The 24,788-nt window shown below is 44.4% G+C and overlaps 1 protein-coding gene across 1 annotated transcript in view; it reads left to right on the plus strand.

The window, feature by feature from the left end:
• Positions 1-24,788, plus strand: part of FNDC1 (fibronectin type III domain containing 1) — a 109,983-nt gene that overhangs the window by 71,467 nt on the left and 13,728 nt on the right. Inside the window, exons 13-18 of the mRNA XM_086318594.1 lie at positions 2,062-2,173; positions 3,057-3,470; positions 12,457-12,525; positions 14,307-14,468; positions 16,648-16,878; positions 22,733-22,841. Of these exons, the coding sequence (XP_086174720.1) occupies positions 2,062-2,173; positions 3,057-3,470; positions 12,457-12,525; positions 14,307-14,468; positions 16,648-16,878; positions 22,733-22,841 (1,097 nt within the window). The remainder of the gene's footprint in view (positions 1-2,061; positions 2,174-3,056; positions 3,471-12,456; positions 12,526-14,306; positions 14,469-16,647; positions 16,879-22,732; positions 22,842-24,788) is intronic.

The raw sequence follows: 24,788 nt of genomic DNA on the forward strand, positions 1-24,788 counted from the left end.
TTTTTTCTCTAGTTTTAACCACTTGTATGTCAGTATACTTATACTGTGTTATTTCTTCCAGTGCTCAGAAAAGGCTTTGATTCTCCTAAGTAGTTCTCCTAAGAACTACTTTGCTTTCTTCTCATGCTAATTAGGTCAGGCATGGGCATTTGTCAGACTCATTTGACTCATTGGAAAAGACCCTGATGCTGGGAAAGATTGAAGGCGGGAGGAGAAGGGGACAACAGAGGATGAGATGGTTGGATGGCATCACTGACTCAGTGGACATGAGTTTGGGTAAACTCCAAGAGTTTGTGATGGACAGGGAGGCCTGGTGTGCTGCAGTTCATGGGGTCGCGGAGAGTCGGACACGACTGAGCGACTGAGCTGATTCTGATGGGCATTTGTTCCCGTTCTTCTTGACTGGTTAAGAAGGTCACATAAATCTTTAGGCCAACCAGTCAGACAGAACCTGAGGCACAGCCTCTCCAATGAATTTCTGTTTTCCCATTCCTGCTAGCTTTATTTTATTTTTTCTTTATGGTTCGATTAAACAGAATACATATTTTCTGTAAATTATCTCAAATCCTTTATAAAAGGAAGCAGGATAAAAACAACTGAACCAAAACAAAAATCTCCAGATCAAATAGGCAGCTTTTATCAGATCACCTTTTAAATCTTCCAACAACTTTTGTTTGACTGAAATAAAAAATAAGTATTAGTACTTTATGTATGTTTAAGCTAAATGACTTTAACTTCCTGGGGTTAAGGTAAATGTTTAGGAGTTTTTGGTGGGTTGAGGGTGATGGACAGAACACTTAGAATGTTCAGAGATTTAAAATATTTTTTCAGAGAATCAAATAATTATTCATAGTAGAATTCCCAATCAAAATTTCTCACTTATATATATAGTAGTAAGATTTAGGAAAACATATTGATGAACTTCAAAGAATTTTCAGTCACAGGTGGCCTCAAGATACATTTTGTCATTTCTCAAAGGAACAGAAATTTATAGAAGGAAGAATACATACGAAAGCAAAGTGTCATTGTAAACAATTTTGAATTGAAATGGTATGGAGTAGATTTTGCAAGTAGGGTTTATTTATGTAAGTTTTATTTTAATTACTGAGATAGTTCCCTACAAGTGGCCTGCTTGCAGGGGTTCCTCCAGTGACTTGATTGTTCAAAGTCATGGTTTCCAAACACTGATGGGCATCAGACTCCCTGAGGGCTTGTCAATATGGTTTGGTTCAGGCCAGGTAATTCTCATATCTGACAAGTTTCCAGGCGAGGTTGGGGAAGCTGGTCCAGGACCATATTCTGAGAATCATCAGTGTGGCACATGAGTTGTTTCTTAACAGAGATAATAATACTTTTTGTCCAAGTTGTATAATTCCTTAGAACATGAAATTTTTTTCATGTGTGCTATATTAGGCTAATTACAAATGAAACTGGTTTTGATATAACAACTTTGATTTTTAACACACAGCAAAATGGAAACCTGTTGTGTTCATGGCAAGAAATTAAAACAATTCAGAAATATATAAAAAGATAATAGCCATCCCAGATCACTTCTCAGAAACAACCACTATTAATAGTTTGGGATATATCTGTCCAGAATTTTCTCTTTACACTTTTAAGCTTATATATACAAGTGAATATACTTCATTTTGCAAAATAATCAGTCCTTTAATCTAAGTCTGCATCAGTATATCTCATGATAAATTCAGAATTTCCAAATCCTTTTCACTGGCTTCACAGTATTTCACTGTATGGATGGGACATGATTTATTTAATCTCTTTTCTCCATTGATAAACACCTAGGTCGTTTCCTGCTTTTGACATACAACATACTCAATGGTAAATGTATTTTGAACATCTTTTGAATATTTGAGAAAACTTGAAACAATTGTTATATGGATAAACAATTATGAAATATGACTGTTTTGTACTTCGTTCCTATTATACCTTATGAATGATGCTGACAAAAATAGTGTTTCCTATTTGTCTATATTCATGTAGTTGGATTAATGTGTATTTTGAAATGTTCAATATATCCTTTAATCTGTGTCATGGATTTAGGTCGTGGACCTTGATCGTGGGTTAGTATTAAATGCAGAAGGAAGGTACCTACAAGATTCACAAGGAAATCCTCTCCGGATTAAACTAGGCGGAGATGGTCGAACCATTGTGGGTAAGTGAGAATGGTCCTCATGGAACAAAAGTGCCCTGAGTCATCTGAAGCGTAACAACTTCTCTCTTCCTCCTTTTCCTCATTTTTAATGGGGGCCCTTGGTCCAGTTACATTAACCTCGTGGAGATGAGGTGCCTTGGAAGGGGTGGAGCTTAGCTTCTTCCCTGATCCAGCTATCTTCCTACAGACTCCACCGTCTAGAGGAGGTGGCTCTTGACTTCATTCTTGGGATTGGGCAGTCCAGAGCAGACCTCAGCAACACCACTTCTAAAGCCAAACCCTGCCTGCTGCCTGTTTTTGTATAGCCTGTGAGCTCAGAATAGCTTTTATGTTTTTAAATGACTGCCAAAAAAATCACAGAATAGATTTTGTGACATGTGAAGATTATATTACATTCATAGTTCACTCTCCATACACGAAGGTTTCTTGGAACTCAGAAACATGCGTTTCTTGGTTTACTGTCTATGTTTTTTGTTATGCAGTGGCAGCGTTGAATAGTAGCAACACAAAGCTTAAAATATTTACTCTCTGGCTCTTTGCAGAATAACTTTGCTATCACTGGTCCAAAGTAACACTTAAGTCCGTAGTGGTAGGAGTAAGCACAGGGAAAGAATCACTTTCCTTCCTAGAGACTTAGAGTTATTGCAGGTAATGCGATATTTATATACTTTTATAAGCTAGTGCAGAGTAATGGACAATATAAAAGGCCCAGAAGTTTCTGGATAGTAGCAGGTACTGTGACCTCAGCTGGTATCCTTTTCATTATTTCTTTGCCTTTTATTGATTATAGAATATAAGACATTGAGAAGATACTTTCCACTTGCTTTTTACTTCCCTGGATTGTTTCACCTGGCTGCACAGCTTTTATTTGCTTTTGTTTCAGATCTGGGAGGGACTCCCGTGGTGAGCCCTGATGGCCTCCCACTCTTCGGACAGGGGCGCCATTCCAAACCCTTGGCCAGTGCCCAGGATAAGCCCATTTTGAGTCTTGGAGGCAAGCCCCTGGTGGGCTTGGAGGTCATCAAAACAACCACCCGCGCCCCTATCACAACCACAAGACCCACCACCACGACCCCTCGGCCCACCACGACCCCTCGGCCCACCACGACCCCTCGGCCAACCACCACCACCACTCGCCCAACGACCACCCGAACCACGACCCGGAGAACCACCACCACCACCCCGGAGCCCACAACCCCTATCCCCACCTGTCCCCCCGGGACCCTGGAACAGCATGACAAAGATGGCAACCTCATAATGGGCTCACGTGGGGTCCCGGAGTGCTACCCTGAGGAAGGTAACTGTCTTCGTTCTGTTGATAACTCAGGTCGTAAAGTGGCATTTCAGAAGGGGGTGTTGCAGAGCCTGCCGGGTGTGGTGAGTGAGGCACACAACTTCAGATCTAAGTGGGCTTCCTCTGTTTTATCTGGCAACCCTTGTCCCCACCCGAGTCAAAAATTTGTCTGAAACATGAGACACTGTTAGTTTGGACCAGCATTTCCCAAAGTGTATTCCACTGGATATTAGTAGATCGTGTGTGCGTGCCAAGTTGCTTCAGTCATATCCGACTCTTTGTGACCCTATGGTCTGTAGCCCACCAGGCTCCTCTGTCCATGGGATTCCCCAGGCAAGAATACTGGGGTGGGTTGCCATTTCTATTAGTAGATTAGTACTTGTTATAATAATAATATAGAAAAAAGGTTCTGTAATTAGCTATGTGATTCAGACAAAGTTAAAGGAATTTCTGACTGTTGGACTCTTACCACTGAATAGTCTCACTGTGAATTTCCAAGAATAGTAGTATTTCCCAAGCATGTTTGAACAGCAATCCCTCAGACGGTAAAGAATCTGCCTGCAGTGCAGGAGACCCGGGTTTGATCCCTGGGTCAGGAAGATCCCCTGGAGATGGCAATGGCAACCTACTCCAGTATTCTTGCCTGGAGAATTCCATGGACAGAGGAGCCTGGTGGGCTACAGTCCATGGGATTGCAAAGAGTCAGACATAACTGAACAACTAACACTTTCACTTCTTTGCCTTTGAAAAATGCTTATGCTTACATGACTTGGCTCTCATGGGAGCGGGGCTGTCCACTGGCTAAGACTGAGCCCTTTCCTGATCTGGGACACCCAGTCCCAGCTGTCCTGTGCCCCTGCTGTGTCTTCTTACTGAGAACCACACCCCCCCCATTGCTCCCCTAAGGAACGGAACCTGGGGGCGCTTTGGGCCAAGTCACGGTGGAGCCGAGATGCCATCATCTTCTCTGCTTGTCCCTGTTCGCGCTGCTTGGGGGAGGTCATCTGTATTTGCCTCAGGCTTCAGAAGGCAGGTCTTCCCTGGTGGCTCAGATGGTAAAGCATCTGCTTGCAATGTGGGAGACCCGGGTTCGATTCCTGGGTCGGGAAGGTCCCCTGGAGAAAGAAATGGCAATCCACTCTAGCACTCTTGCCTGGAAAATCCCATGGACGGAGGAGCCTGATAGGCTACAGTCCATGGGGTCACAAAGAGTCGGACACGACTGAGCGACTGCACTTTCCAGAGGTTGAAATGAATTGCCATGCAGGCTGTAAAGCTTCTGTCTTTTTAAGCTAGTGCAGAGTGAAGACCCTTTATTTCAGGAATCACATGCGTGCCCTGAATTCGTAGCACACCATCATTCAATCTGAACGTGAATGCTGTCTCCAGATTGAGAATTCTGTTTGAAATTAGTCTTTCCACGAAAAAGTTCCAAATGAACAGGAACATCTGATGTATCTGAAAAATTCACACCGAAGAACAGGCACATATGAAGAAGAGGACAATCAGGAAGAAAATTCTCACACCACCAATTAAAAGTGAGTACAAATTTGAATTTACCTTTGGGTTTCTGGTATGAAAATATCTTGTACTTTCCTTGACTTCTTCAGCATACACTGGTGTGGCTATTATTTAATTGAAGTATGATTAGAACAGATATTTCTTTACTAATAGGTTATAAACAGAAGAGTGGCTGTTTGGATTTTGTTCTAATTACTACTACTATTATTATTAATATTTTACATTTTCTTTTAGCTTTTATGTAGGTCTTTTCATTTCTTTTCATTTACTTTGTAATTTTGGACTTTTAGTTGCCATGAAAGTCAGATTCTTGATATTTTTTTTCTTCTTTTCTTTGCAAATCTTGATAGAGATGTATATTTTTTACTTTACTCCTGTACATTTGTCTAATAGCCTAGCCTAAGCCAAATTAGTGTCTAAGGGTTAGTAATAGTTTACCTCTAGACAGCATTTTGAAAATAAGGACAAAGTCTTGGAAAAAGTTAAATTTGGGGAGAGTAATATGTCTTAATTGTATGTCTATATTTTATTATTTAAAAATACTTCACTGTGGCTTACCTTCCTTTTTCATTTCTGCTGCTCCACTAACGATTTCATTAAATATTTTCTTCCTAATATTATTTCTAATCATAGTTGTTTCTATTTATGAAAAAACATCTTTAACAATAGCTTTCCTGACATAAAAATCACATGCCATAAAGTTCACCCTTTTAAAGTTTTAAAGACTTTAGCATATTCGTAGAGTTGTGTGACTGTCACCGTTATCAAGTCCCAGAATATTTTCGTCCCCCCCCGAACAAACCTTACACGCATTAGTAGTCACTCCCCATCCCTGCCCCTCCCAGCTCCAGGAGCTGCTTGTCTCCTTTCTATCTCTCGATCTGTCTGTTCTGGACATTTTGTGTAAATGGAATCCCATGTGAAATGTGTCGTTTTGTGTCTGGCTTCTTTCACTTAGCATAATTTGTTTTCAAGTTATCTGTACTTCTTTCTTTTTATTGCTGACTAATACTCCATTGTGTGGAAAGACCACATTTTATCCATTTATCAGTTGATGGACATTTGGGTTGTTTCTGCCTTTTGTCTATTATGAATAATGCTGCTGTGAACATTTGTGTACATATTTTTTTCTTTTGAATATCTGTTTTTAATTCTCTTCTGTAGAGTTGTTTTGTTGGTTGGTAACTCTTTGTTTAAATTTTTTCCCTACTACTTTTTAAAAATTTTAATGGGAGGATAATTGCTTTACAATGTTGTATTGGTTTCTGCCACACAACAGTGTGAATCATACATATGTCCTCTCCCTTTTGAGCCCTCCGCCCCACCTCCCACCCCATCCTGCCTCACTGGGTTATCACAGAATCCCAAGTGGAGCTCCCTGTATAATGCAGCAGCTTCCCACTAGCTATCTGTTTTACATATGATAATGAATGCGTTTCCATGCTACTCTCTCAATTCACCCCACCCACTCCTTCCCCTGCTGTGTCCGTAAGTCTGTTCTCTATGTCTGTGTCTCTGCTCCTGTCCTGCATGTGGGTTCATCAATACCATTTTTCTAGATTTCATATGTATGTGCTAATATACGATATTTGCTTTATGTTTAACTTTTTGAGGAAGCACCAAACTGTTGTCCATAGCAGCTGCACTATTTTCATTCCCCGCTGGAAACGTACGAGGCATCCAGTTCCTCTCCATCTTCACCAGCGCTTGTTATTATCTGTTTTTTTCATTCTAGCCATCACAGCTTGGATTCCTTGTACTACACTATTTTATAGGAGGGACTTGAGCATCCATGGATTTTGGTATTCACAGGGGCTTCTGGGCCAATTCACAGGGGCCTCTGGGCCAATTACCTGTGTACATCGAGGGACACTGTGCTTCGGTCTACAATGTACACTCACAGGTGCTGGGGTTCCATGTGTACACACATGTGCTTTTTACCAAGTGCATTTTGGCCATGGCACTTTGCAGCCTACTCACCTGAAATTGTTACAAGAATGCTGACTTAGACCCTCTGCTGTGATCACTGTGAGAATACCTGCCCTTCTGAGACTCCCCTCCTCAGCCCCCAGCTAGCCAACCATTTGTCATTACCTTCTGTTGGCAAAATCCTAACATTTTGTTTTTAGCCCTCCAAATTTTTTTTAACTTTTATTTTATATTGGAATATAGCCAGTTAACAATGTTGTGGTAATTTCAGGCAATCAGCGAAGGGACTCAGCCATACATGTACATGTGTCCATACTCCCCCAAAACCCCCTCCCATGCAGGCTGGCACATAACATTGAGCAGAGTCCCATGTGCTGTACAATAAGTCCTTGCTGGTTATCCATTGTATTAATAACTATAGCAGTGTGTACATAACCATCCCAAACTCCCTGACTATCCCTTCCCTTCCCAGCCCACCACCCCTGGCAGCCATGAGTTCATTTTCCTTTGAATCATTTGTAAGTTCATCTGTATCATTTCTTTTTAGATCCCACATATAAGGGATGTCATACAGGGTTTCTCCTTCTCTGTCTGACTGACTTCACTGGGTATGACACTCTCCAGGTCTATTGATGTTGCTGCAAACTGCAGGATTTCATTTTTTTAAATGCCTGAGTAATATTCTTATATATATATATATACCATATCTTTTTTATCTATTCCTCTGTCGATGAGCTTTTAGGTTTCTAGCCCTCCAGTTTTAAAAGTCATCTTTTCAAATATCTTAGTCTTTACTCTCCTGGTTATGTCAGTACCCTCTTTTCTTTGAAAACGCTGCTTTAACAGTGTTCTGGGAATAACCTTGTGTCATTAAATTATTCAGTAATTTAGGCATCTTTTTCTAGACATCATAGTTATACATATTCCTGTATGCATAGATGCATATTATATGTTTGTTTCTAGTGTATTGACACCCTTTCTCTCTTTACATACACACACACATGCACAATTTTTTGCTTGCTATGACTTCTCTATTAAGTCATAAACTCCTTGCAGTAGAGACAGCATCCTCTGCTTCATCTCAGATTGCTTGTGGTACCCAATTATGTATCTTTGGGTATCTATACCATACCCTAAGCCATAGGCATGCTCCGTTTTCTAACGGAGAAGCTAGAGTCTTTTGAGAAGTCTTTTTACCAGTGATGCTTGTTTTTCAGGTTCCATTTTGACAGCGGATCTGATGGTATCGTGTGTGTTTGGAAATGTTATGAGCCAGCTGAACATCTTCAACAATTTGTAACATGACCTGGGGGCATCTTTAGAAGAACATCAGTCATTACGGAAAACAGTTCTCTCCTGCCACAGCTCACTCGCAAGACAGAAAATACAAAGAGAATAATTGAAAGTTCACTTGAGCTGGACCAATGAAATAATTTGCAAATATCCTTGGGTTTCAAATGACTGTAATTTACCTTCTCTCCAAAGTTTTAATGAGAATCTACTTTAACAGTTTTTTTTTTTTTAATGTATCTCTGGAACTAAGACCCAAACATTTTGCACTTTCTTTTTTAAATTTCACAACCGTTTGGATAAAACCACTGAAAAAACATACATATATAAACTGTAGCACATGGTTGGTGGCCGGCTGCTACTTTTATGTGAAGAGGTGGAAGCTTCTGACATGGATTTTGGGTTGGCTTAAAAACATCCAGTTATATGTGGCTCCAGATACTCCAAATTGGCATTCAGGTGGGGCAAATTCTGAGGGTCAGCTTTTCAAAAAAAAAAAAAAAGTAAATCTGTTTCATTACAGCTGGAAGTTTCTTTGACTTGGAATCAAGATGGTGCTATTTTAGAAAAATTATCTCTGACTTTATTTGGTTTTAAAACAAAAAAAAGGAGCACTAAATCACTCAGTAGGGTGTTTACTTTTGCCAGAAGACTTAACTGTCACTCGTCTCAAGAAGTGATCCAAGTTCACAGGTGAAGGGGTGGTTTCTGTGGTCTGGTGCTGGACCAGAGTGCTTCAGCTCCTTAAGGAACTGTACTTAGTATCAGGAATCCATGGAGGAGACCCTAGACTCGCCTCTTTCTCATTCACTCTGGGCTGCAGCAATTGTACCATTTATTCATTCTGACCTAACCAAAAATAATAATGAAATGAAATGACTCTGAGCTGATAATAAGCCACAAGAGGACTACGTTCCTGAAAGTTAATAAAGGAAAGAAAATGGTGTCATGGAAAACAATAGCAAGATAACCCCAAATGTTAGGTGGTGTGAACTTGAAAACTCTGATTTAAACCAGCCCAGAAGTAATTCCTCTTGGATTCAGGCATATTGACATTGGAATGAACTGAAAAAAAAATCTTGTCTAGTCATTTTTCTCAAAATGCACATCCTGAAGGGTGGATCTCTTACAACCTCTCTTTGATGACATTTGCTGGCCACGTCAGAACACATCCAGCGTCACCACCTCCATGGTGAGGCAGGTGGGATGCATCTCATGGGCCTCCGGTGTCTACAGGGCTTTTCACTACGATCCCAGAGCGGCTGGACAGGCGAGGCGAGGTCGCCACTGTCCTCCGCTGGTGGAGTTGTTCTGGCAGCACCACATTCATGAAGTTATTCGAAGTAGGCTCAAAAAAGCCTAATAGAAGGATTCTATTGGACTATTTCAGGGGAATGATCAGTTATTTCCTAACCATAAACAAAATTCAAAATTGGTGCTTGTAATTTTTTAGTGAAGGAGGTTTATATACTTTTCTAGTTCAATTCCCCCTTCGTTATGCTGCAGAATGATGATTCTAGTGAAGCGCCCAAAGGTTTATAAGCAAAAAGACTGGTTCGTCCAACTTTTAAACAGTGGAGGCAGTTTGATGAAGCATAAAGTCTTTGGAGCCAAGGCCTTGCAGTTCAGTTCTGTTTTAGCTCTTTGTCCTTTACCAGCTGTGAGACTCCAGGCATGTTATAAATCCTTGGTGTCCTTGGCTGAGAAGTGGGTGTAATCAACCCCACGTATCTGGAGATTTATGTGAGGATTGACTCAATATATACCCAACAGTGCCCGATGCCCCAAAGGCATGTGATGCACCCCACTTCCTGCTTCCTGTCTCCTCACTCACCCTCTCTGCCTCTTAAGTGTGCCTTGGATTGAGAGTTCTGTATAATTTGCTGTGGCTTCAGGTCAAAGGAAGTGAAGGAATTCTTCTGAACTTTTTTTTTTTGAGTTAGGAAATCTTTTGCCTCAATATTTCACCAACTGCAGAGAAAGTATCTTCTTTTTTAGCTGCATCTGTCTTCCTCCCCCAGAGAAGTCATGTATGGATTTCCTCCCATCTTCCCAAAACAGCTTCTGCTGAAAGCAGTACTCAGCTTGTGGAGGCAAAAAATTGTTTTTGCTATAATCACTCACTTTTTTGAACCAAGTTTTCATCCATGCTCTTATCAGTTTTGTTGTTTTTAGTCACTAAGTCGTGTTCGACTCTTTTGCAACCCCTATGGACTGTAAGATCTTCCCTAGTAGCTCAGCTGGTAAAGAATCCACCTGCAGTGCAGGGGATCCAGGTTCGATTCCTGGGTCAGGAAGATCTGCTGGAGAAGGGATAGGCTACTGCTGCTAAGTCGCTTCAGTTGTATCTGACTCTGTGCAACCCCATAGACCGCAGCCCATCAGGCTCCACCGTCCCTGGGATTCTCCAGGCAAGAACACTGGAGTGGGTTGCCATCTCCTTCTCCAATGCATGAAAGTGAAAAGTGAAAGTGAAGTCGCTCAGTTGTGTCCGACTCTTAGCGACCCCATGGACTGCAGCCTACCAGGCTCCTCTGTCCATGGGATTTGCCAGGCAAGAGTACTGGAGTGGGGTGCCATTGCCTTCTCCTAGGGATAGGCTAACCACTCCAGTATTCTTGGGCTTCCCTGATGGTTCAGCTGGTAAAGACTCTGCCTGCTATGCGGGAGACCTGGGTTCAATCCCTGGGTCGGGAAGATCCCCTGGAGAAGGGAATGGCTACCCACTCCAATATTCTGGCCTGGAGAATTCCATGGACTGTATAGTCCATGGGGTGGCAAAGAGTCGGACACGACTGAGCAACTTTCACTTCACTTCATGGACTGTAACCCTCCAGGCTCCTCTTTCTATGTGGTTTCTTAGGCAAGAATACTGGAGTGAGATGCCATTTCTTCCTTCCGGAGATCTTCCTGACTCAGGGATCAAATCCACATCTCCTGCATCCCCTGAACTGCAGGTGGAGTCTTTACTGCTGAACCACCGGGGCTTCCCATTGAGCCACCTGGGAAGCCATTAATAATAGTTATTTGAACAGTGGTTCTTATAATTAGGGCTTCCTGGTAGATTAAAAAAAATCACATATAAAAGTCTACGGATTGCATGTATAGGATAATTTTGTAGTCATAGCAGATCTAGTGGCTTTATAAGTAAAATACAACTTGTTTGTAAAGAGATGTTTGTAATCATTAGGATATTATTTCCAAACTTCATAGGCAAGTTAAGAAGTTCTAATCATTACAGATTTATCTCCCGAGTCACTGAGAGGGGATGGAAGCTTAGAGGGAGCAGTGAAGCCAGAATAGAACAGAGAGGCAGGAGGGCACCTGGATCATGTGAGCGGCAAGACCAGGGGATGGAGGGAATGAGTGAAAAATCAAAGTGTGACTGGCTCAGTTGTGTCTGACTCTTTGCCACCCCATGGATTTGCAGCTCTTCAGGCTCCTCTGTCCATGGAGTTCTCCAGGCGAGAAAATGGAGAAGGCAGTGGCACCCCACTCCAGTACTCTTGCCTGGAAAATCCCATGGACTGAGGCTGCAGTCCATGGGGTCGCTAAGAGTCGGACACGACTGAGCGACTTCACTTTCACTTTTCACTTTCCTGCATTGGAGAAGGAAATGGCAACCCACTCCAGTGTTCTTGCCTGGAGAATCCCAGGGACGGGGGAGCCTGGTGGGCTGCCGTCTATGGGGTTGCACAGAGTCAGACACGACTGAAGCGTCTTAGCGGCAGCAGCATCACCAGCAGGCGAGAATACTGGAGTGGGTAGCCATTCCCTTCTCCAGGGGTTCTTTCCGACCCTGGGATCGAACCTGGGTCTCCCGCCTTCCTGGCAGATTCTCTACTGTCTGAGCCACCAAAGGCCATGAACAAAGGGGTTCCCTGCCCTCCGAGAATGTTTGTTCTCACGCCTGCCCCCTTCCCCCTCTCCATCCCCCTCTCCCCTCCGTCCCCCTCCGCCTTCCTCCCCTCACAAGTCGGGAAGAGCGCCCTCTGCTGGAGGGTCGGGAGCGCTGGGGAGGTGTCTTTTCCAGTGCACCCCACTGAGCGCAAAGGAGAGAAACTCTCCGTTCGTATGGAGCCCTCCACGTTCTGAGGCTCTTCCTCCTGAGGAAGCCGAGGCGGCCGTGGCAGGGGAGGCTTATCCCCCCTGAAGCCAGCAGCACGGGGCTGGATTGCCGTGCCCTTGGCGCCATTCTGAGAAGAGAGCCCGGGGCATTTGCTGACTGCCCTTGCCTTCTCTTTCCTAGATGAGTTCTCAGGGCTGGAGACCGACACGGCAGTGCCCACGGAAGAGGCGTACGTCATCTATGATGAAGGTACGATTGATTCCAAGCACATGATTGGGGGTATTTTCTGATTAGAGAATCTGATGTTTGTTACTAAGTGCGTGCACAGTCGCTCAGTCATGTCTGGCTCTTTGAGACCCCATGGATTGTTAGCCCACCAGGCTCCTCTGTCCATGGAATTCTCCAGGCAAGAATACTGGACTGGGTAGCCATTCCTTTCTCCCGGGGATCTTCTCCACCCAGGGATCTTCTCCACCCAGGGATTGAACCCGTGTCTCCTGTGACTTCTGGCTTGGCAGGCAGATTCATTACTACTGAGCCACCTGGGAAGGCTGAAGTGGGCTAAGTAGATAGTCTCAATTCCTGTTTCCCTCAGAACTTAGGGCTGGAGGGCAACACTTAGAGAAGGGTGGTGGTACTCCCCTTCCAAGTTACCTCCCCTCGCCCCATAAAAATTTGATCCAGAGGAAAACTGTGTGCTTGATACACAGATGCAGCCTCCAGACAAGACCCCTGAGCCCCCTTCCCTCCATCTCAAACCTTCTCCTCCTTCTTTTGGAAATTCTGGAGTTACTTCAGTCTGAACACCCCCGCACCACCCATACACGTTAATAAAAACGACTTAGTTTAACCGAGTTCCAGCTTCCCCTCTTGGCTCTTCTCACTCTCACTCTTTCCTTTCCTTTTCTAATTACATTCAAAAAGCAATGCGGTAGATGTGCTGATTTTTTAAAAAATCAGAATGTTTTCAAGTGAAAGTGAAGTTTCTAAGATGAAGAAGAGGCTTGCTTTGCATGGTGTCTGGTCACTCCATTCATAGTAATTACTGCTGTGATTATATTTACCTCCCTGCGGTTGTTCTTGTGTTTTGTAAATTGCCCCCGAAATTGAAGGAAATTTGCGTAGAAAGCTTGTCCCCCTCCCAGTGCTGGCCTTTGGCACTAATGTGCTCAGTCTGCCTGCTGGCTGGTTGTGGATTCAAGGCTCTTCAGTTACGAATGTGGGAATAACATCACCTCTGATGCAGTCAGGAGCTTCAGTGTAGTTGTTTAATCCCCAGTTTTCAAAACAAAACAAAACAGACCTGAAAGAGAAATAGCAGATGTGAGAAAGCAAAGGAAGTTTTCTTAGCACCTTTGGAAATAAAACCCTGTGATTTGGAGCTGTTGAAAAGGGAGCAGAATTTTCTTTTTTTTGTTAATGGATTAGTTCTCTCAATAGGATTAGTCCCACCTCCCCCCTCAGAAAATAACCCCTACGCAGGTGACAAATTTTTTAAAAAATCAGGTTTCTTTTCTCGTGTGATACTTTTCTGGCTTTAAAAGGGAAAATTACTTAGGCAGAGAATGGTCAGGGGCCAGTAACAGGAGCGTGCTAACCTGGGTAAGTTCTAAGGTTCTATCCAGCTTTGATTCCAAAAATCTCATTTTTCTTGTCATGTGTGTTTCTTTTTAATTTTTTCCCTTCCTTTCTTCTATCTGCAGCTGCTTTTCCCTAAGGACTGAAAAATGGTCGGTGGGGGGATATTGTTTTGTTAGCAACAAATTCTGTTCAGGTATAGCGTTTATTCTAGAGTCTGCTGCTGCGCTAAGTCGCTTCAGTCGTGTCTGACTCTTTGTAACCCCATAGACAGCAGCCCACCAGGCTCCTCTGTGCACAGAATTCTCCAGGCAAGAACACTGGAGTGGGTTGCCATTTCCTTCTCCAATTCTAGAGTCTGTTTGTGTGCCTTTACACTTTAGTGTTGCGTTCAATCTTAAGGTGCCCCTTTTCTGGATGTGCCCAGTTACAAAACCATCATATCATTTCAGATTATGAAGTTGAGACCTCGGGGCCACCGCCTACCACCCAGCCCTCCACCACCACCACCACCACCACCACCACCACCACGCCCGCCGTCATCCCGCCTGAAGGCTCCATCAGTTCCTACCCCGAAGAAGAATTCGATCTGGCTGGGAAGAAACGTTTTGTTGGTAAGTAGAAGTTCCTTAATCAGAGAAACATGAGTTTTTAGCTCTCATCCTTTGAAGAAGAGCAGAACGAATCTCTTGGCTTGGCCGTGGCAGCTCGTTTGGAGCAGAGGTTTTTCCCAGGGTGACGTTTCCACTTGGGCGAGTCAGTGCGTCAGTCCTGTTGGGATGCTTTCTAAACATGAACTTGCTCTCTGCATAAGTCAGGGGAGCAGGCGCGCAGGAGAACATGTGGTGTCCGATGGAGCAGAGTTTAGAGAGGCTGTGTTGTGCAGATGAGGAGTAAGAACTACTTAATAGTCATCAAGTCCAGGGACTATAAGACTTTTGTTATAGCCAACTTTTCTGAGATGAGACTTTTATTAGGCCTTGCCTGCACATTGGTTTTTTGTTTGTTTGTTTTACTTATTTATTTAGGCTGCTCTGGGTCTTAGTTGTGGCATGTGGGATCTAGTACCCCAACCAGGTATCAAACCCAGGTCCCCTGCTTTGGGAGTGGGGCGTCTAGCCACTGGACCGCCAGGGAAGCCCCTGAGTGTTGTTTGTTAACTCCTCCCTAAAAGATGAGCAATTTGATGAGTTGAGCTACTAGTATGTCTTACAGTTTCAAAGAGCTGAAGCTGTTTTCCTTGAGGTTGTTTCCTATAGTTTTCATTAGCCTCAAGGACTTGCGATCTAGAAATTGACCGTATTCCTCTTTCTCAGTTATTAAAACAGTTTCAGGAAGAAATTTTATGCCATTAAACTGTGTTTCATTCCCTTTGGGAGCCTTCTTTTCCCATGCCCTTAATGAACTTTGCTAATAAGACAGATTAACATATCACTAAGTGGAAAAAAATCATTTGTTACTGAGTGGAGACAGGCAACAGCTTAAACTAATATCACACTTTTCTGTTTCCAAAACAAATGTTCTGCCATCAGCGAAGAACAGCTCTTGTCAGCCAAGATGTAGTATTGAGTGTCTGAACTACTCACACTTGAAGAACAAGAATCTTAATTGGGAGGAGGATTCCTGAGGCCAGTGGTAATGCTGGTCCATGGCATGCCGCAGCCTGGCTGAATTCACTGAATGTTCTGACTTTTCTCTCTGTGGTTCCACGACAGAAATTGAAACGCTTTCAGCGCTATTATTAGCTGTTCCGAAGACCTTTTCAAAGGCTGAAAGGCTTACTATTGTCTGGCTGTTTTCATATGCCTATAACTTTATAAAGCACAGTAGACAGCTCCCCCAAACTTCCTGATCAGATCCATGCACAAGCTCAAAACGCCTAATTTTGTATGGATTATTGGAAAACAGAGGAGCTTAAAAATTGCTTTCAGTTCTAACAGCCCCTGGGAATGAGAAGCTGTATGAGGAGATGCAGTGGGATGTTTAGAAAGTTCTAGAAACTGTTACTTGGGAGCACTTGGGGGTCTTGAATGTATAAAGCCCAAATCCAATTCCTTGGCTATTCTAGCGTGTATGTAATAAGTCTTGTGGGCTCTTTCTCAGCACTGGTAGGTTCAACTGGAGTGTGGGTTATCAGTTCTTATCCTGCCTTAATCCTGGGGCCCTTGTATCTGCTGAGATCATGAGTGTAGGAAAAGCTTGAAGCTATCCATAAATGTGAGTTGCTATTTTCGTCCTGAGTGGTAATGTTGTAGACGGCTGTTCAGGCCTAGCCTGTGCAGACATGGGTGCAAGGGGTTATGTGAGTCCCTGATGTCCCAGGGGAGGCCAGCCTGGACTGAGGCTAAGGTTGTACATCTTGGCTGGTGTATGGTTTTTTTTTTTTTTTTTCCTGGTCCCAAGACAGTCTAGGGAATGAAATGTGTTGAGAGAACTCCAAGTTGGATTCAATCGCACCTTTCCAAGTTTAAGGGCACAGGAATGGCACAATGCCGCAGAATTCTATTAGACATTAAATTGTCATTTGGAGCCGTTTCAAAACCACTATGAGAGCATTGATGTTGATGGGGCAATGGGATCTTTTGAAACCACCAGATTGAAAGCTATAATAAATATGTGGATCCAATCAGGAGAGGTAGGGATGTGCGCTTGCGTTTGGCCTCAGGGCTGATGACCCTGGATGTTTAGCAGAAAGAGACTGAATGTTGGGTCTACTCCATGGAGCAGACATCATGTTTCTGCCCTCAGAGAAAGCCTTAAGCAACCCGACTGGGTATCTTTGTTCTTTTCCAGCTCCTTACGTGACGTACCTAAATAAAGACCCGTCCGCCCCGTGCTCTCTGACTGACGCTCTGGATCACTTCCAAGTGGACAGCCTGGATGAAATCATTCCAAATGACCTGAAGAAGAGTGACACGCCTCCTCAGCACGTCCCCCGCAACATCACCGTGGTCGCGGTGGAAGGCTGCCACTCATTTGTCATTGTGGACTGGGACAAAGCCGCCCCAGGGGATATGATAACAGGTGAGTCCAAGGCAAGTGCTCAGAGTTCCTGTCAATCTGCAGGTGAGAAATACAGACAATAAGGGATGAATGGATGCTGGATGAGTGGATGGATGGAAGATGGATGGATGGATGGGTAGATGGATGAAAAGTGGATGGATGGATAAATGAATAGATTGGATAAATGGATGATGGGTGGATGCAACGATGGATGGATGGATTGGAGAAATGGATGATGGCTGGATGCAAGGACGGATGGATGGGTGGATAAATAAATGAATGGATTGGAGAAGTGAATGATGGAAGGGTGCCAGGGTGGGTGGATCAGTCAGATAGCTAGATGGAGAGATGCATGGATGAACTGGATGGACGAATGCAGCTATTTTCTTTTAAAAGGATGGATCAGAGGCAGTAAGGGAAGCCTTGTAGGGCAGTATGAGGAGCACTGGATGGAAGTCAGAAATCCTGAACCTTAGTCCCAGATGGGTTTGTATGACCTGGAGCTACTGCTTCGTTTTCCCTGGACCTTGGTCTCCTATACAAAGTATCATTAGGTCTCTTACCCTGTAATCCTGCAAGTAGCCAAGGAGTCCACCGAGCCCCTTGTCAGATGAGCTCCTGCAGCATGGGTGATGAGAGTGCTCCTACTGTGTGCTTCCCGGGGTCATGATCAACCCTGGGGTCATGACTCAGGCTCTTTCCAGGTCTGCTCGGGGCTCCTGAATTCCTTAGGTGGGAACTGGATGTGATGGAGAAAATGCCCAGGGATCTTGAGCCTCCAAGATCTTGGTCTGTGAGATGTTGATGAGTTCATTCGACTCTGCCGAAGACATATTTGAGGATAAATTTGTTGAGATGAGTTCTTACACAAAAGAGTTAATGTTTTCTTTGGATAGACACCCTTCTTTTGCAAATGATTCCTTTTGGGTCAGTGAGTTATATAAGAGGAAGGAATGTGTGTGTGTGTGTGTGTGTGTGTGTGTGTGTGTGTCTCAGGGCTGGGGATGGTGGGATAAGCCGGAGTTTGACATATTATGTCACTACCATGCTGGTATTGATCATCGAATTCGAAATTTTTAATGTTCTTGCTTTGGGTCCCCAGAATGATCTCTTAAAATGAGGAAAAAAAAAAAAACCCAAGCACAACCAGAGAGCTAATTTTTTTTTTTTTTTAATGAAGTGTGCACTGCAGCACAAAAGTCAGGATAAAGGGCACAGGACTGAATGCCTGGGTGTTGTGCCAGGCAGGATGGAAGGGCCGTGGAGAGCCAGGGTGCAGATCAAGGGGTCTGAGTCTTGGTGTAGCTATACTTGCTGGGCCCCCAATCTATGAGTTGCTCGGGCCATTGGGGCCAGCTTCTGTGAAGTCCAGAATGTTCCTAATAGCAAGCAAATAAATCAATGGCAGGAGGAGAGCTTGTAGTCAAAACAGCCAGAAAATCCTTTTATGAACTGAGTATGATTTTATGAATGGCAGTTTTGAAAAGCAAGAGAGCAAACAGGGAAAATATAATCATGGAATACTTTATCTTAAGCTACTTAGCTTTTGATCTCTTGCATAACAGATGTTACTTAACATAAATATACCCCTGTGCCCTGAGCCACGGGGCTTCTGAGAAACAGAAGGATGGATACAGGATGAAAGGACCAGCCACTTTAGACGTGCCCCCTGGGCTGGAGCGTGAGGAGCCTTCGGAGAATTCCGGTAAATGTCGCTGGACTTAACTCCGACACAGTTCCTATAACATCCCATAGAGGGCGTGCTTCCGAAACACATGCTCCTGTTAGCTTTGCATAGAAAGCCTTCCGAAGCTCCCCAGAAACTGGGGTCATCTCATCGCCACATACCCCCACCATCTAATCCCAAACCAAGCCCCAGGGCCCTAATCACGAGCACTCATGCCACGAGCATAAATAATACAGCTGAGGTGTTATTGGGATTCAGGTCCCAATAGAAAGTTGTGCCAACTCCTGCCAACTGCTTATCATGGAATATTTCAGTGCACGACAGCCCTGTGATATGCAGAAGAAGCATGTTAGACCCTAGAGGCTAAAAGGGAAAAGCATGGGAGTGCTTCATCAGTTAATGAATCAAGCACCAGCTCTTAGCTGCAGAACAACGAGGTGAAGTGAACACCGAGATGCCGCCTAGACCCAAAGGGAAGATCACACTTTCGGGCCCACCGCAGGGCGTTTGGGTCCTGGTAGCTGCGTGAGATGCAGAGCACTTTGCTGATTTCCACCGGCGGTTCTTTTCTTTCACACGGGTCCTGGTAGCTGCGTGACATGTAGAGCACTTTGCTGATTTCCACTGGTGGTTCTTTTCTTTCACACGTGGTTGAGTCAGTGTGTAACCAAATGGTGGCCAAGCGACACGAAACTCCCGCAAAGTAAATAGGTCCACGACCCGCTGCCTACCCTGATCGGTCCTAATGAATGAAGCTGTCTCTTCATCAGCAGTAACTCTGTGGGAAATCACCTTCGTGGTGGTCTCTGAATCTTTTCAGGACTGGTTTTGATAAGAACAGAGAACGCAGGAGTTACATGTGCTCAGCAAGCACGTTTTAAAAATCCAGACACAAGGATGAGCAGGGAAACCTGAGTAGTATATGGGATGAAGTGCAGCGTTCTAATGGATATGAGGTCAAAGAGGATGAGCCGGGCTGACCCGTGGAAGCCAGGGCTCCTTGGGCACATCTGCCCCTGGCTGGACCCTTGTTGGGTACAGCGTCACCATCAGCTTCTGTGGCTTGATGTCACCATCTTCAGAGGAGGAGGGTACCCTATGGAGAGAGCAGCAACACTTCCCAGGTCCCATGAAATAGTTGTTGAAAAAAGAGAAGGAATTTCTCTGAAAAGGCTTCAGAGCCCAGGGCCCCTGTTTCGGCTCTCTGCCTGCTGGGGTGGAGCTATGTAACTCTAATCCACTCTTCCCATCAACAGAATGGCCCTTGGGGAGGCGATTGGTGAGAACAGGTTGCTGAATAAAGCCATTTGCCTCTTCGATGCCTTTGATTTTCTTCATCTTCTCCTTGACCTGTGATCTGATTCTTTCAGCCCAAGTTTTCCTTACAGGCTCATCCGCTTTGACCCAACATTAAAGATCGGAATTGCTTAAGGCATGGTCCTAAGTCACTTTCTTCTTCAGTTCAGTTCAGTTACTCAGTCATGTCTGACTCTTTGTGACCCCATGAACTACAGCACACCAGGCCTCCCTGTCCATCACCAACTCTTGGAGCTTACTCAAACTCATGTCCATCGCATTGGTGCTGCCATCCAACAATCTCATCCTCTGTCGTCCCCTTCTCCTACCTTCAATCTTTCCCAGCATCAGGGTCTTTTCCAATGAGTTAGTTCTTTGCATCACGTGGCCAAAGTATTGGAGCTTCAGCTTCAACATCAGTCATTCAGTCCAGTCCAGCTAGACAGTAGCCTCTTGCTCACCACAGCTAGAGAAAGCCTGAGTGCAGCGATGAAGACCCAGTGCAGCCAAAAATAAATAAATAAATAAATGTAAATGCTTATAAATATATATATATATACACATTTAAAAAAGACATCTGCGTGGATAAAATCCTGGAGAGAGAAAAGACAGGGTAAGAAGAAAAGCTTCAGCTTCAGCTGAAGGATTTTACCCATGCACAGGTCTTTTAAAAATGTATATATATTTACAAGCATTTAAAATTTTTTGTTTCTTTTTGGCTGCGCTGGGTCTTCATCGCTGCACTCAGGCTTTCTCTAGCTGTGGTGAGCGGGAGGCTCCTGTCTAGTTGCTGTGTGTGGGCTTCCCCTAGCAGCGGCTTGTTGCAGAGCAGAGGCTGTGGGGCACATGGGCTTCAGCAGCCACGGCCCGAGGGCTCTAGAGTACAGGCTCAGTAATCGTGGTGCGTGGGCTTCGTTGCCCCTCTAAATGTGAGGTCTTCCTGGACCAGGCATCGAGTCTGTGTCCCCTGCAATGGCAGACAGGGCCCTAACCACTGGACCACCACGGAAGTCCTGATGCATGTGGTCTCAGTGTCTCTTGGTGATGAGCCACTGGTTTGTAGGTCAGGCCCCAGCCTGTTCTCCTCTGAGCCTCAAACTGAAAAATCATATCCACTTGACACTATCACCCGTCGGGTCTCCAAAGCTTCTCAGACTCAGCATATCCAGAATCAGACTCATGATCCAGACACACACCTGCTCATCTGGGTTTTCTGTCTCACTCTCTGTCCATTCTTGCAAACCTGAAGTCTTTGGAGTCATCTTCCCATCTCCTTCTCTATTTCCCCTCTGTATTCAGTTTATCACTCAATCCCATCGCCTTTACCTTTCAGATTTTTCCTGCACGCATCCACTGTTCCCCATTAAGCACCCCAGTACCTAAGCTGTTGTGACCACTCACCTGGATATTGTCACAACTGTCCTGCTAGACCACCCCTCCATATACCACGCCTGTCTGGTCCTCCACTCAGCACCAGAGATACACGGAAGACAGTCTTGTTGTGTTGCCCCATGAATGTCTTCCTTTTCTCCTGGAATGAAAAGCAAAAGCCTTTGTGACCAAAGAGCCTTGCATTTTTTTTTTCGTCTGATGCTTCTTTAGCTTCGTTTCATGTCGCGCTTCCCCTCACCCTGCCACTCTGAGGCCCTCCTGGCTCCTGGTTCCTCCCTTGCCTGTGTCTTTGCCCAGGTATTCCCTCTACCTGGAGTTCTCCCCACTTCCCATCGTGCATCGTGACTGCTTCCCATCCTTTAGTTATCAGCCCGATTTCATGGTCCTGGGAAAGCGCTCTGCGTCCAGCTCTCCCCACCCGCCAGTGCCCCCAGCACTTAGTTCTCGTCAGGCTGTATAAACAAGCTGTATAATCATACTTGTCTGTCTGCCTTGCTGCTCCTGAAGTTTCCAGTAAAATGAATGATCATTTAATCTCTAGCATTTAGTATACAGTAGCCCTGACTTGCAGGAGGCACACAATAAATATTGGTTGAATGAATATACAGTAAGCACGCAATAAATATTTGTTGAATTAACAAGTATGAAACTTGGACCAGATATTTGACCTCTAAGACTCAGTTTCCTCCTGTGTCAGAATGGAGACAGACAGAGAAACCTAAGGTCAGGAGAATTCATCAAAGTAAAACCTGATCCAAAGTATTTGGCATAACGTTCGGCGCAGAGGAAGCACTCGGCAAATATTTCCTTCCCACGTAAGAGAGCAGCGTAAAGGATGTGTGATGCTGTGACAGGACGGTCACTCGGCCCCCCGGGGTGGCCTGGCAAGCTGGGCATGTATCAGGGCAGAGTCCACCTGCTGAGCTCCATTAACAGCGGATAAGGCAGAGCTGCCTGGCTGTTGTCACTGGACATCACGGTCGAGGGCAGGCAGAGATATGCAACAACTAGAAACCACAGGAGAGTCTATGACACGAAGTGGAGAGACCTATCGAGTTTGGGATCTTTCAGCCACAAGACACGGCACTCACCATCACAGACGCTTCATTTCACATGAAGGATAGTTGCGTATACTCTACCAGGAACTTCTTAGATACTTGTGTGGAGGTCACTGCTCTTTCCTTGTGCTGTGCCTTCATGGTTAGATGTAATTAGTTTCGAGGAAATGAGGAAGCCCGGGACTGTGGGAGATCAGGAGAAGGAAGAAAAGTAGGGAACCAGCTAGTCGTCAGGAAGTGTCTCTGCCGTTACCTGCATCTGGTATCGCCAGTGGGTACCAACGTTCTACCCCGTCCTGACCCAGCACACTGCTTGCTCCCCTTCTAGACTTCTCCCACAGAGCTGCCCCCACCCCACGGCTCCTCCCACCCTCCCCGAGTTACGCCTCTTGGGTGATGCTTCCTTGACGCTCATGGGGTTCCGCCTCCTCTCCTCCTGTAGGTTACTTGGTTTACAGCGCGTCATATGAAGACTTCATCAGGAACAAGTGGTCCACCCAGGCTTCATCAGTAACTCACCTGCCCATTGAGAACCTGAAGCCCAACACGAGGTATGATGCGTCCATCATTTATAAACAGAAAATGAGACCCGTGTGCATGGTCACGGGTATCCTTGGGTTGAAAAGGAAAGGCCTAACTAAAAGCGTTCTTATGGTTTCCTTTGAATTCTCTAGTTGTTTCTCATAGACTGAGTGCTTACCATGTGTCACGTACTTTTCTTCGGAGAAAGGGCTATGTGCTTTGTGATTGTTACGTTATTGTGTTTGTATTTTGTTCCCTGTATTCCAGAGACTGAAACTACCTACCATTGGGAAAGGAAGGATTGCTCTGTGTGTTGAAAGGGAATCCATCTGTTTGCAGTCACCAACATGGTGACTTTATGCAGCACAAGCTTCATATATGACATTAGTGGAGCAGCAATTGAGAAGCATTTTTTATTGAAGTCTAGTTGATTTACAATGGTTGTTCATTTCTGCTGTTCATACCCAAAAGTGATTCAGTTATGTGTATACATACACACACACATATACATACATAGACACGTTCTTCTTTATATTCTTTTCCATTGTGCTTTATCATAGGATATTTAATATAGTTCTTTTGCTCTCCAGCAGGACTTTCTTGTTTATTCACTCTGTATAATAATTTGCGCCTGCTAACTCCAGCCTCCCGCCCCATGCCGCCCCCACCCTTGCCAACCACACGTCTGTCTCTCTGTCTGCAAGTCTGTTTTTATTTCGTAGGTAGGTACACTTGCGTCATATTTTCATTTCCGCATATAAGTGGTATCGTATGGTGTTTATCTTTCTCTTTCTGACTGACTCCACGTCGTGTGATAATTTTTAGTGCCATCCATGTTGCTCCAGACGGCATTGTTTCATTCGTTTTTATGGCTGGGTACTGTTCCCAGTGTTCCATCGTATATGTGCACCATATCCTCTTTGCCTGTTCCTCTGTTGACGGATGTTTAGGCTGTTTCCATGTCTTTGCTACTGTCAATAGGGCTCCTATGAACATAAAGCTACATTATAGGCCCAGGCGTGGGATTGCGAGATCTCATTGTAATTCTATTTTTAGTTTTTTGAGAAACCTCCGTGTTGTTTTCCATAATAGCTGCACCAACTTATCTATTTCTACCAGCAGTGTAGGAGGGTTCCCTTTTCTCCACACCCTTTCCAGCATTTGTTATTTGTAGACTTTTTGGTGACAGCCATTCTGACTGGTGTGAGGAGTACCTCGCGGTAGTTTTGATTTGCATTTCTCTAATAGCTAGTCATGGGACCAGATGCCATGATCTTCGTTTTCTGAATGTTGAGCTTTAAGCCAACTTTTTCACTCCCCTCTTTCACTTTCATCAAGAGGCTTTTTAGTTCCTCTTTACTTTCTTTCTGCCATAAGGGTGGTGTCATCTGCATATCTGAGGTTATTGATATTTCTCCCGGCAATCTTGATTCCAGCTTGTGCTTCTTCCAGCCCAGCGTTTCTCATGATGTACTCTGCATAGAAGTTAAATAAGCAGGGTGACAAGATACAGCCTTGACGTACTCCTTTTCCTATTTGGAACCAGTCTGTTGTTCCATGTCCAGTTCTAACTGTTGCTTCCTGACCTGCATATAGGTTTCTCAAGAGGCAGGTCAGATGGTCTGGTATTCCCATCTCTTTAAGAATAGACTCTGGGAATTGGTGATGGACAGGGAGGCCTGGCGTGCTGCAATTCATGGGGTTGCAAAGAGTCAGACATGACTGAGCGACTGAACTGAACTGAACTGAATAGCTAGTGACGTTGACCATCTTTTCATGTACCTGTTGGCCTTGTGTACTTCTGTGGATAAATGTCTAATTAGGTTCTTTGGCCATCTTTCAATTGGATTGTTTGTTTTGTTGTTGTTGTTGAGTTGCATGAACTGGCTAAACATTTTAACATCTGGTACTCGACCTCTGTGATGTACAAGTTTGGATCATTCAAGAAAAATATATTTTACATGCTAATGTCAGTT

The sequence above is a fragment of the Bos grunniens genome, chromosome 9 (assembly GCF_055505025.1).
Source record: "Bos grunniens cultivar Pamir isolate PY7600 chromosome 9, Bosgru_T2T1.0, whole genome shotgun sequence".
NCBI lineage: Eukaryota > Metazoa > Chordata > Mammalia > Artiodactyla > Bovidae > Bos > Bos grunniens.